The sequence below is a fragment of the Falco rusticolus genome, chromosome Z (assembly GCF_015220075.1).
Source record: "Falco rusticolus isolate bFalRus1 chromosome Z, bFalRus1.pri, whole genome shotgun sequence".
In the NCBI taxonomy this organism is placed as follows: Eukaryota; Metazoa; Chordata; class Aves; order Falconiformes; family Falconidae; genus Falco; species Falco rusticolus.
Window position 1 is genome coordinate 43386933 of NC_051210.1, and position 12919 is coordinate 43399851.

General features: G+C 40.5%; 1 protein-coding gene across 3 annotated transcripts in view; it reads right to left on the reverse strand.

The window, feature by feature from the left end:
* The window catches only part of LOC119141579 (transducin-like enhancer protein 4), a 98201-nt gene that overhangs the window by 53936 nt on the left and 31346 nt on the right, over nt 1-12919 (reverse strand). For all 3 annotated transcript variants that reach the window (XM_037374034.1, XM_037374032.1, XM_037374033.1), the window contains exons 5-6: nt 12181-12243; nt 3090-3164 (exon numbers count right to left, since the gene is read on the reverse strand). In XM_037374034.1, the coding sequence (XP_037229931.1) occupies nt 3090-3164; nt 12181-12243 (138 nt within the window). The remainder of the gene's footprint in view (nt 1-3089; nt 3165-12180; nt 12244-12919) is intronic.

The following is a 12919-nucleotide window of genomic DNA, read 5'->3' on the forward strand; positions in this document are numbered from 1 at the left end:
CCAACAGTGTGATCTTGAAGATTCTAATTTAAAAACACGGCAGCTACGACACAGGACAAGATTCAACTGGATACATCACACTGCTCCCAATACACCCAGACTGGAAAGGAGCTCTGGATGTGCACTACAAATTGCTCCGAGCAAGAATGCTGTACTGTACCGTCCATGGTGAACACCAGATGCAGGGACTGGATGCCTGCAGATTTACAGCCCTCCTGAAGCATGCTTATGATACCTAGGTTTGGTTTAGTCTTTCTCCCTGCATCTCTCCTGAAGAAGATAGATGATATTTAACTTGTTTCAGCCCGTCAACAGTTTTAAACTGAACATGACCTGTGAAAGAAGTCATTATAACTGTGTTTCATTCCATTAAACACAACTAGTTTATTGTCAGGAGAACAAGCAGTCTCTCCAGGTTCCAGGCTCACTTCAGTATTTTGCATTTAAACGGCATGGATCAGTGATTAGGTTCATTTACCAATGAAGCTAGAATAATATTGCAAAGTTAAAAGATGCTTCATCAGATTCCATTAAATCAGAGCACATTCAAACAAAAATATATACATGTGAAACACAAAGAGAGACATGATTTGTGCACATTCAATTCTTCTCTTGTGCCATCCTCCATTCTGGCAAAATCCATCTTAAACTCAAGCCCAGAATTCTTCCGTTCAAACCAAAGGGGTTTAACATGAATGAGGTGAACTGAATAGGGTCCCCCCCAAGCACAGTGAAACTTAACCTACGGTTGTACTTCAACAGCTCAGATACTGCTTCTGTTTTCATCTGGTACACAGCTCAATGGGTAATAAAAAGAAGTTTTTAAGAACACAACAGAACTAGAGATAGAGAAAAAACATGGCTCCTAACTATGCTCTTTGTTTTATTTTTATTGGTATTTCACTTTAGAAAGTATGGAAAGCATTTTTTTTTGTCCCATGCTACATTTTCAGACTTCAAATCTAAGTGCAGACATAATATTGTGGGTGTTCATGCAACTAGAACTTAAGCTTTTTTGATAACTTGCTATCCTATTTATTCAATTTTTTAAAATTCATCTCCTAAAAGATTGGATTAGATTACTTCTCTCTAAACCTGATGAACACAAAATTTTCAGTCCGTATTGTTCTAATTTCTCTAAAGCTGCAGAGAGGGCTAAACAGCATTTCCTAACACAAAACAGGAGAGTGAAAAAGTCAATAGAGTGAGGTAAAAGTCTTGTGAGGGAGGTGGGAGCTGTCTATTTTTAATGCACAAAACTAAAATTCAGATATGAAAATCTCAGGCAACAGAATTTCAGCTGACTTGGAGAGATAAAATCAGATAGCAACAAATGAAACAGAAAATTTACTCGTCTGGTGGGGGAAGACCAACAGAAGTTACTGCCAGGTTCCCAGACAAGTGTCCAGTCTGTTTATATTTATTCTGTGTGGTTTAGTGATTCATGAAAGCACAGGATAAGCTTAAATAATGACTGCAATAGCCAGTGTCCATAACATCACAAGTTTTACATCAACTTACTCTTTACTATAAAGCAAATTGCTTTTTGCAGTCTCCCTAATACATACAAAGGTGAATGGCAAAAATGTACACAAGTAGATTCTGAAGTATTCATACACAAAACGGTACGTGCACACACATATACACATATGCTACATACGCACATGCAGCAAACACGTATAAAAACTTTTGTAACAAAGAAGCCAACCTTTAGCTACTCACTTTATGCAAAAAATGTTAATAGAAGGCAATATTTTTAGTTAGGTAATGAAAACTAATTGGGAAATTATTTATCTCCCACTCTCCTCACTGGAGCGTAAAAGACGTACAACAAATGTTATTCATGATTCTACAAGACTCGCTCTGATTCACCCCCTTCCTTCTAACAGGCACTTCAGAGGAAAAAAAGGTTACTCTTTTCCATTTATATCTTCTAATTGACTACCAGTGTTTTGTTGTGGTCAGAGGGATACAAAATAGAGTTAGAAACAGCCTATTAAAAACAAGCTACAATCAGACCGCTGCTCTACACTACCATCAGCAATGATCAGAGAGTCCCGATTTCCTTGTTAAAAGACAGAGGCATAATTGAAGCAATATCTTCACTTCAGATTGATTATTTGGCGACCCTTATCCACATCTTCACTCAGCAATTTGAATTTTAATGAAAGTAAATGGAATAATTAGCATTTCAAAGTGTGTTTGATACACTGAATAAAAAAAAGGAAAAGACTTTCATGTATAATCTATACACAAAAGAAAAAGCATTTGGGAGGGTGCAGAAGATGGGAAGTACAGTTGTAGTGTCTTCATTAGAATAACTTAAACAACTGCTTGCACCAGCTGCATAATTATACATGTGAATAATGTGCTATTAAGCAATGACTTCTCACCTTTATTTTATGTAGTGTGAACAGCCACGGGTTTTGTTGTTATGCCTTTCCTCTCCAGCTGTAAAATGTAAACACTGTGGCTGTCTACACCCATAAAATCTCACAGGACTGCTATACCGGGCTAATACTGCTAGCATCAAAGCTTTTACAAGAAAGGCTCCACACACCTGTATTTCCAGATGACTAGGAGCAGGGCACCTATCAGTACACTGATGATGAGTCCTTTCGCCATCAATTTTGGTTGTTTTGTTGAGGTTTTTTGTTAAAAAGTAACAAGGATTTTTAAATGTAACAATAAAAAGTGTGGTGCATGTTAGAGTCTTGAACCACCAGAAAAAGCCATGGGCATCAAGGGACAGGAAAAAACCTCCTAAAGCACAGTGTGTGGTACAAAGGCTACCTGCTACACTGGCTGCAGAAGCAGACTGGCACATGGTATGCAAAGGAAGCCAAGTTACTTTAAAAGGGCAACAAAAAAAACCCAGATACTGACCCAGCTTCAGGAAGTGGTACAACACAGACATTAATCACCCCACCAGTCCTCTCAGCACAGTGCAAGCAAAAGTCTGCAGGTGAAAAGAACTTCACCACTACCCACAACTTTTGCCCACTGACAGAAATGAGTTCATACAAGAAAGAAGGAAAAGAAAAGCTATTTACAAACACTATTAGAGCTAAAATGGAAAGACCACATACCCCAATGATTGCGTTCAGTTCTGCCATGGTCACTTGCTTGGCACGCTCCACAGCCTGCACCACTTGTTGCTGGTGCTATAAATGAAGATCAGAAACAGAATAAATTTATTTGTTTTCTAAATTATTACACACAGATTCTTCCTTTTATCTTTTTCCTTTGTTTTTCAAACACATGCAGGGCTTCAAATAACTGTTCTCTTAACAGACAGACACATTCTGTGTCAATCTCCAAGAGTATCAGTTAAGGCAAGGATTTTTTTATGCCATTACTTGCCAGGAATTACATCTTTGCTCCCCAAACAGCTATTTTACAACCTGGCTAAACGAGGAACTGTGTTCCTTTTGTTCTTCAGCACACTGTGCTCTGGAATTTACATGCCAAAATGCAAGCCACTTTCCATACAGCCATGGAAACTTTCTGATTAAAAAAAAAAAAGAAAAAAGCGCAGCATACTGAAAAAGTATCTATTGGTATCTATTTTCAACAAGCACATGGCACCCACATCACTGAAGGATATACAGATTCTCCTTCTAGGTACATTTCAAAGCAGCTCAACCGTAAGAAAGAAATTTAAAATGCCATTCACAATTCTGTCAAACACGTGAAGAGAACTAATTATTTCAAGCCCCAACACGTAAATTTCAATAGCTTTAAAAAGTCCATCAAAAACACATGGTCTAATTAACAACACAGTTTACAAGCTTCAGTGGTTACATTATCTCAGTTTGAGTGATACTGCATTCCTGCAGTAAATTCAAAATTGCTGTATGCTGAAAATTGACTGATATTTATTTGAAAACATCAGCTACAAATAAAAGAATGTCCTCATCTTTCAACGAGATCTGTGCCTGTCCAGAGCTCCACTGGTGGCAAATTTGTCTGCACAGGCAGACTCGCACGATCAGGATCACACAGGCAACAAAGTGGTGCAAGGAGGGGTCAGGGAGAACTGCAAGTAGGTTATGTGATCTGCACTGGGAGCGAGTCATCTTTTGATTTATAGCCACAGGTTGAACATGGAGGAGCAAGCTCTTGCCTAACTCAGGAGGTGCTGAAACTGTAACAATGAAACATCAGCTCTGTATTGAAACCAGCGTCCAGATGTTCTTTGGCACGAAGTTTAAGGAAAGGGCTGAGAGGGTCTCTTTAAAGCCTCCAGTTTGTCCTCCATGGCTGTGTATATGGACAGAGCAGAGCAGAGGTACAGAACACCTCCCATACTTCCTTACCAGAGGCAGAGAGCTGCATAAAATAAGATGGGGACCCAAATCCTCAAGACTTCCTCCAACACAAGAGTCGGTGAAGAGCATCAGAAAGACTCCCCAGGCAGCACCCTGAGCCCTGCTGGGAAAGGGGGCCATAAGTAAGGGCTCTGCTATCTCGGGAGCTTGGCAGTCTCAGCTTTGATGGTTCTTAGTGCAACACACAAACTAAAATGGCATTTTCACTTATAAACTCTCTCTCATAAAAGCCCTCAAGGTAAAAAAAAGCAAATCTAAAAAATCTACCTATAAGAAATGCTGACCGTGACTACAAAAAATGGATAAATGCAAATAATGGAGGTGGTAATTTAGATACACTCCTGGAAGGAAGAAAATGGTTTTAAGGTTTGTTTGTTTTTAAACAAAGAATTAAATGAAGGAAATGCCAGGAGAGTAAATAACATACTGCTGCACCCAGAATCACAGCAGTCCCGTTCAGTGTTGTAAAGTTACAGTGCTAATGTAAACCAAATCTATCACTTATAAGCAGACAATGTAAAGAACAACAGGCAGGCTGAATATAAGCAAATGTGGTTTTGCCATTAAGAAAATAAAAAATAAAAAAATGCAGTGGTGTATCACCATCACAGATAACCAGTAAAAAGGAAATTATGATACTCAACCTTCAAGTTCTAGACTATGTGTTATCATCTCCAGGTCATCCCATGTTAAGGGCAGGTACAGTTTCATTGAATATGTAGCTGAAAGCCTGGTGACACATGGCTCTATGTTGCAACAGGGTGATCATAAAAATTACACCACTGTTTTCTGGTGTAAAAGCCACACGAAAAAATGGGTCACAGCATTTTTGACCAAGTCATCCAAAAAAGCTCACCAAACCCAAATCATTAAAATTATTTTAACAAAAATAAAAATAATCATCTACTGAGAATTTAACAGTCATCTTTGCTTTCCTACTGTTTCCTAGCCAATGCTTTTTGCACTGAGGCAAGGAGAGGGACCTAGCTCTTGATTTGTGTATATGAGCATTCAATTCCAACACCCATTTACTTAAATCCTGTTCCCAGGGCCACAGGCAGAAGAAAAAACTTCTGAGGGACATACAGAAAGCTGGCCTGAAAACATCAAAGTTATTGTAGAAATTACTCCAATTTTCATCTGGGTTTTGGAAAAATAAGTCAACTCAACAAGAGTAGAATGTTTTCCTTTCCTTTACAGCAAACGTACAAAGAATGGCTCTCAGGAGTACTTGGGAAAAACACGATTTCATTCCCAGGTGAGGGGAAGAGAAGGTGAAGGGGTAGAGTACCAAAATCTCACTTTAAGATTTCTGCTGGAAAGCACTGTAAGACAGAAATTCCCTAAGCAGCCACACAAGGCATCTTTCATTGATTCTAATAGGTTTCGGATCAAGCCTTCAGAGTCGAGAAAACCCATGGGCCTTCTAATACTGAACCTAAATTATGTACAGTAGAGACAATTAAAACTCTCCTGTTGCTCGCTGCTTTAACATTGAGTTAATCTTCAGAGGCATAGCATGTGAAGATCCAAAATAGATGGCCTGTAATTAGCCCCTCCATCACTTCCACCTCCTTGCAGCAACGCAGCAGACTCCCCACTCAGCTCCAGGACACCCCACAGCGGGCCTGCCCCACGTGACCCCAAGGCTACTGCAAGTCACAGGCACGAGCCACACATTCCAATGCATAAAGACAGAGGAAAGCAGTCACCCTGCAGCGAGGTGGAGGGCTGTGCAGGGTGTGAAGAGCCCAGCGCCTGCCCCAAGCCTTTCTAAACCCCAGGCGGGCACGGGGCTCCACATTACCAACAGCAGCTCCAGTGACGGGTGGAGATCTCTGCAGGCAGAGAAGGAGCCCGACAGGGCTCCTGGGACCCACTGCAACGTGAAACAAAGGGATCTGAGGGGCCCACCGAGCGGGACAGTGGCTGGCGGGTTGCCCAGCCCATGCAGGCACCCAAGGACAGATGGCTCCAGCACCTAGCACATGCTTGCATGCCCTCACTGGCCAGCACACCGGTTACAAGCAGCATTATGTTAAAACCGAGCACCACACACTAGCCTTACACAGCGATTTACAGCCAAGTAAAACCAACAACAATAAAAAAAGGGTTATTTTTTTTCCCAACCAAATATAGACACAGAGTTGCAGCTTTCACACATATTTAATGCTAGCCTTCCTCTGTGCAGGCAAGCAAATGACAGACCCTTTCCTTCAGTTAGGGGAAAACAGTATTTTGCATTGCATTTAACAGTCCAGAGCAATGAACTCAATACCCTGCCCTGCCTGTCATACAGACTAGTATCGTTTCCTCTTTTTAACTTCTGCCCTGTCTCTTCTCTTCAACCCTTTTTGATTTCTGTAATAAGCAGTGTGTCTGCACTTGCCTTGTGTTGGAAAATCACCTCGTCTCATGATAGGTAGCAGCAACAGAGACCACAAGAATGTAGGCTTTTCCACCATTACCTTGTTTCACCACACTGTCTTGTCACCTAGCCTTGGCTCCTGCACAGGCATTGCAGCACCGTGGAAAATACCTGGGCCTTTTATACCATGTCAGAGCTCCCCACAGCTCCCATTGACAGGGCAGCTGTGCTAACAGCAACCAAGGGGCTGAAATTCCCCTAGCATAAGAGATGCTGGTGTTTAAAATGCCCAATTCAAGCCTGTCTCCAGCACCAACAATGACACCCAAAGCAAAACTCACTGAACTTGAAGAAGCAAGCGGGCTCTCCTGTGTTTTATTCATACTATTTTGTTGGCATATTATCGGTTTAGAAGGAGTACAGACCAGGTCTTGCTTATGAACTGCAGCAGTGCCATTCTGAAAAGCCTGATCTCGAGACAGCATAAATGAAACAAGGCCACACCAAAAACACTGGTGAAAACTAAACAGCAATCACGTATTTACTGTGGATTACAGCACAGGCTTAGAAAACTAAAAGGGCCCAGCAGGGTCACTGCATCCAGGCACTGTAACTCAGACAAGACAAAATAACCACTTTATAAAAACATAACATTATTAGCAAGATATGCATAAATTGCTAATGAGATGCCTTCCTTGGTAGAAGGATTACAGATACCTGACAGCTTCCTTGTATTTACTGCTTCATCTCTAGTCTGCGGCAAGTCTAAAATGGAAGAAAATAACTTTTGACTTCTCAGCCTCCCACGTCTCAAACCAACAACTACTTCCTTTTGAACAGCATATAAGGACTCCTGCTCTGCTTCTGTATAACAGACCTCACACTCTTCATCCAAATTTACTGAACTTTAGAAGCACCTCTAGGGAATATATGTACACAGAAGGGCAAGCACATTATGCCCCATATCTATCTTGTAGAAGGAAAACCATCAACTAATATTAAAGTGTTTGAAAGGAAAGACTGGATATAGCTCTTCCTTTTTGTATGTTTGGGTTTATGTATGTATGCCAGTACTTGGCATTTGATTGTACTTCTAAGTCTATTTGACCACCTTACTGTGCACATGGAACTGAAGATCCCTATTAAAGAGCAATCCTTTTAGCTTGTTATTAGCTACTTCACTGGCAGTTGGAAAGGATAGTACACCTTCCGAAAAAGTTTATTACAGCCTCCTCCAGCCTACGTAATGCTTGCAGTGTGGCATGAAAGTTGACAGAGGCCAATGCCGTGAACATTTGTCTGGCTTCTCGAGCAACTTTTGCAGGTTGTGGTGAGCTCCAGGTTGCCACAACTAGATCATTAGCTGTAAATCAGCCAGCTTGTATGCATCTCATGAATATAAACACAATCAATATTTACTCAAAAGACAGTAACTGCAATACATGAGTATCTCCAGCCACACTGAAAAAAAACCCACTATCCAGCACAGGAGGTCATTCAGCCCTCTATAGCCTAGAGGGTCCCGTGACAGTCGCAGGTTGCAGCCAGCCACACACCCCACCTTGATGACACAGGAACCAGCCCCAACTCAAGACACAGGGTTGTGCAAGTCTCACACTGTACTGCAACTGGTAAATTCAATTGAGAAGCATAAATTAGCAGAGGCATGATCTATGCCTTTAGACCCAAAATTAATTGTAACATTTGATGATACAAACATCAATCTATACCAGCTGCAGCAGATCAAAACTAAGTTAAATGAGTGCTAACAACCTCCAAGTATTTACCTACAATGTTGCAGGCACCCCTTCACCTTACGCAACACAGACTACTTTGAGCACACTAGTGTCTCACAACATCACAGGGAGGCAGAAAATGACTGTTGCAATGCAGGAAGCCTGCAACCGCAGCAGAAATTGAACACATGTTGCCCCTGAAGTCCATCTCATGCCTCAACCACAAAGTCACTCTCTTCTATCAAAATGGGAAGCTCGTATTTCTTGGTGGTGTTTTTTACAGTCTGCCTAACTCAGAGTCAATATAAAAACAAGGTATGACTTGGCTGTATTTAGGCAGGTTAGGAGCTTTATTTTCTGTATATGCTTAGATGATGGACAGCACAGTAAAACTGACTGAAGCCCAGAGAATTTCTGAAATACTTTACTGGATTGCCCCCTGAAACAAAGCAGACACTAGTACACAGTAGGGTGATACATTATAATTGCATCCTTTTCACAAGATCTCTAGTGATTTTGGCCATGATTTTGTACTTCTAAGTGAGTTATTGCAAGCCATTGATTCCTTACAAAGTTAACAAGCAATAAGACAAGTTAACCTGGTGCTATTATGAGGCAATAATGTTGCCATCAGTGCATGTAACCACTGTATTTTGTTCATTTTTCCCTCAGGCACAATACAAAGGAGACTGATCACATTTTTCAGCCACTACTCCACAGTTAGACTGTATGCAAAATGCATAAACAGCAAAAGCATGCTGCAATTCAATTCTCTATTAATCTAGATAATGAAATAAAGAGATATGCATTAAGACATTCACTTTTTAAAGGCACAAATTAGATAGAAACCAAGACTAGCAGAATACTCAAATCTGGAGATCAGTTCTCTTTTGCTTCACCAGCACATGCCAATATAAATTGATTTAAATAAGTCTTTCTACTAACAGAGCTCAGTTACCAATATATTCCTAACACTAATATGAAAACTATCACTATCAGTGGCACTGTCAAGAAAACTATCACCATCCGTGGCACTGTCAAGAGACGTGAAAAGTTTATTGTGCTTCTCCTTTCAACCCCTTTGCTGTCTAGTCCCTCTCTCCCCCCTCTTGCTAGGTGAACTACAAAGCATACTTGCCTCCATTCAAGATGAATGCTCCACTCAATATGCTTCTTTTTGCAAGTGCTCCCTTTTGTTTTTGACAATGCATAAATATGCTAAAGTTGTGAATTTTTTGACACCTCCATCTCCTCTATAGCCCAAAGAGTTTTGACACCATGCAACATGCACAGAGGAGGAGTTGGAAGACTTGGTAAACGAGATGTGCAAATAGGTGAAAAAAGCTTTATGGGCCACAGACTTAGAAAGCAGAAGCTCACTAGCACAGAAGCTGTACAAGAGCCTGTTTGCAGATCTAAACCCGCTTAATTCAAAGCTCTGATCTAAAGCCTAACAAAGTAAATAACTATCATTAAGTACACTGGCACTGGTGCACTTCAGCCCTCACTGGGTGGTACTGTACCCATGACAGAAGTGGACAACATCATTTTGTAAATCTAAAATCTGGATCACCTTAGTTGTCTACTTAGATATTTCTTATAACTAATGTATTAGTGACAAGCTACTGCAATGGCTAAGTCCAGAATTACTTTAAAAGTGCTCTCCATGCCTGGCTTGATGGCCAGGAGGTTGTTAAACAGCAATCACAGCCTTTGGCTCATAGTTCACAAGTTTCAGCATGTGAACACCACATGGGCAATTGTCCTCAGTGGAAGAAAAGAATGAACTACAGTGTGCAACGTGCACAGTGCCTTCTCCTTCTAAGGCAGGGACTTAAAATACCAGCTTTCAGAACAATGACTCCAGAAAGATTTAGCTCCAGGGACAGAAAAGCACCATACACAGGGAGCACAGAAAAAGGAGAGAGCCCATGCTCACCTGAGTGGGACGCCATTAACATCAAAGCTCAAAAATCTACAGCCTTTTTTGTCTTTTTCTCAATTCCATATGAGCATGTAGACAGGGCGGAGGCTAGGATTTTGGAAATCAAAGGCCAAAACCTATCAGTCACTGTGAATCAAACGCATCTTTCTTCAAATGTACTCTAAGCCCATGTAATCCTTTTGCTTGTCTAATTGGCAAGAAACACCTACTCCAAGAAAGCACAAGGGCTGTGTTTGTGGAATCAGAGCCAGCAGAGCAGTGTGACTTATTTGTGTACGGTAATAAGGTCTTGTTTAGCATTTCAGCTGAAAATAGCAGTACCAGTACCAGCAGTAGTATACTGGTACAGAGTTTCTAAACATAGTACCACATACTCTAGAGAAGATGTCTCTGTTGTGGAAATGCTGATGCCATGTCTTCGCCACGATCACAGCCTTGCCTGCCAAGTACTCACCCCTGCCTTTGTTTCAAAATTACGTCATTTTAGTGCTCACTTTAGCATGAGTATGAATCAGCTTTACACCTCGTTTTTGTATGCTGTGCTATTCCTGCACAGCAAATAAAACCCCATAAACGCATTTTAGATCCATGCAGGACTTGAATTCTGGTCCCCCAGCAATGTAACTTGATCGTTACACATCATTTAGTTTCCACAAATCCATCTTTATAAGCAGAGAGTACAGCGGCACTCATGAACATTGTCAGGCTCTAGTTTTGATAGTGTTTTTCTCATTTCAAACACACACAGATGCACACGCGCGTGCACACACGCAGTGTGTTAGCTGAATGCCAATACTGAGTACACAGCCTCTCATCTGCAGCAGGATGAGCAGCTCTCTTGAAAAACAATGGCATTTTATGGAACAACTGAAAAGGTGGGAGTGTATTCTCAGGCATGATGTTTTACAGATGCAACACAGAGGAATACACATTCCAGCTTTGACTGCTCAGCTACTGATTCTACTGAAATGAAACCATGCATTAAATAGATGCATGCCAGCCTGTACCAGCAGACCCCAGTCTCCAGCCCTTTCCTCCAGTGGGGTGGGCAGGGAAAGCTGTTATGCACCTGAGGTCTCCTTTCATGAACCATGCTTTCATTTTACTACACATGTGCCTGTGGCTCCAAGGTTCCCTTGCTAGCTCCTACTAACTCCCCCAAATCCCAGTGCCCCTCAAAGTATCTACAATGCTCTCAAGATAATACCAGCAAATCATAATTTGAAGAAAATTAGTACTTAGAGAAATTAGCTCACAGAGGGTTTCAATCTTCTGTCTATATTCCCCAAAATACACAGAAAACATAAAAGGATTTAAGGTAATAAGTAATCTGGAATGCAGAGCTAAAAAAGGCAGAAAAAAAGATGCATTTGTATGCCTACTGTGTTGAACACCACTACTTGCTATACGAAAAGAGAAGTTTCTGCTGAACTTTAATGACCGCTGCCAAGAATGTAGCACAAATCATGCCTTTCTAGCGTTTTTGCAAGCTGTCCTCTGATTTCAGACCAACGAAGTCATAATTGTGAGAAAAACTGCATTGTACAAGAGAGCAAAATATTTAAACAACTAAAACTTAGCTTAGCACATTACAACATCTTCCATTTCATAAATGTGTTTAAATGATATTATGATGGACTTGGAGAAGATAGTGAAGTTACAGTGAGAACAGACCAGTGCAAAGTCATCTACAAGCACCAAGAGATTCATACGGAAACAGTCTCAACACAAAGCCCCACTTCTGTAACAGATACAACGAGGCAATCGTTTAGATCAGCACCAGTAAGAACTACTACCTACCTCTTGGGACAGGAAAGGAATGACTTGTGCACATATAGCATTCAGCCTCTTGACGATTTCTGCCTGCAAGTCACAAGAAGAAAGAAGTTCAATTATATATACTCTCAGATGCGATTGTCACCAATGAACACAGAAGATATATTTGTATGGTTTTTTTCATCTCTAGTTATCCTCTGGCCAGGACAGATTAGCAAAATAACAGAAGTATTTGGACACCAATCAACAATACTTAGGAAGCTAGTAATTTCTGGCTAAAATATTTTCCATATAAAACAGAGTTCAGAACTGACACAAAGAAAAGTTACATCTGATTATGCAATTGAAGATATTTAAAGAAAAAAATATGCAGGAGATGTTAACAAAAAAGATAAACAAAACACTGTGTATCGAACTATTCTCTCCTAAGATGCAAGAAGAAGGCTTATTTCAAATTACAGCAATGCCACTGTAAACAAAGGGAACAAATAAACCAGCTACTTCTTTACTAACACTGCATATCATGAGAACATTAGCAACAAAATACACAACTTCACCGATAATTATTCTACCATGTATTTTAGAAAGTCTTATATCCTATTTATACTGTTATCAAACCTGAGGTTAATAGTTACTTTCATGTTGTAACTGTGATCAGAAATAACTAATGTACAATGCTTTATTTCCATACTGGAGATCAATTCTTATTCTATGTATTTAATCTGTGAATCTCAATAGAGATGGAGGAGATTTGGAGAGAGAA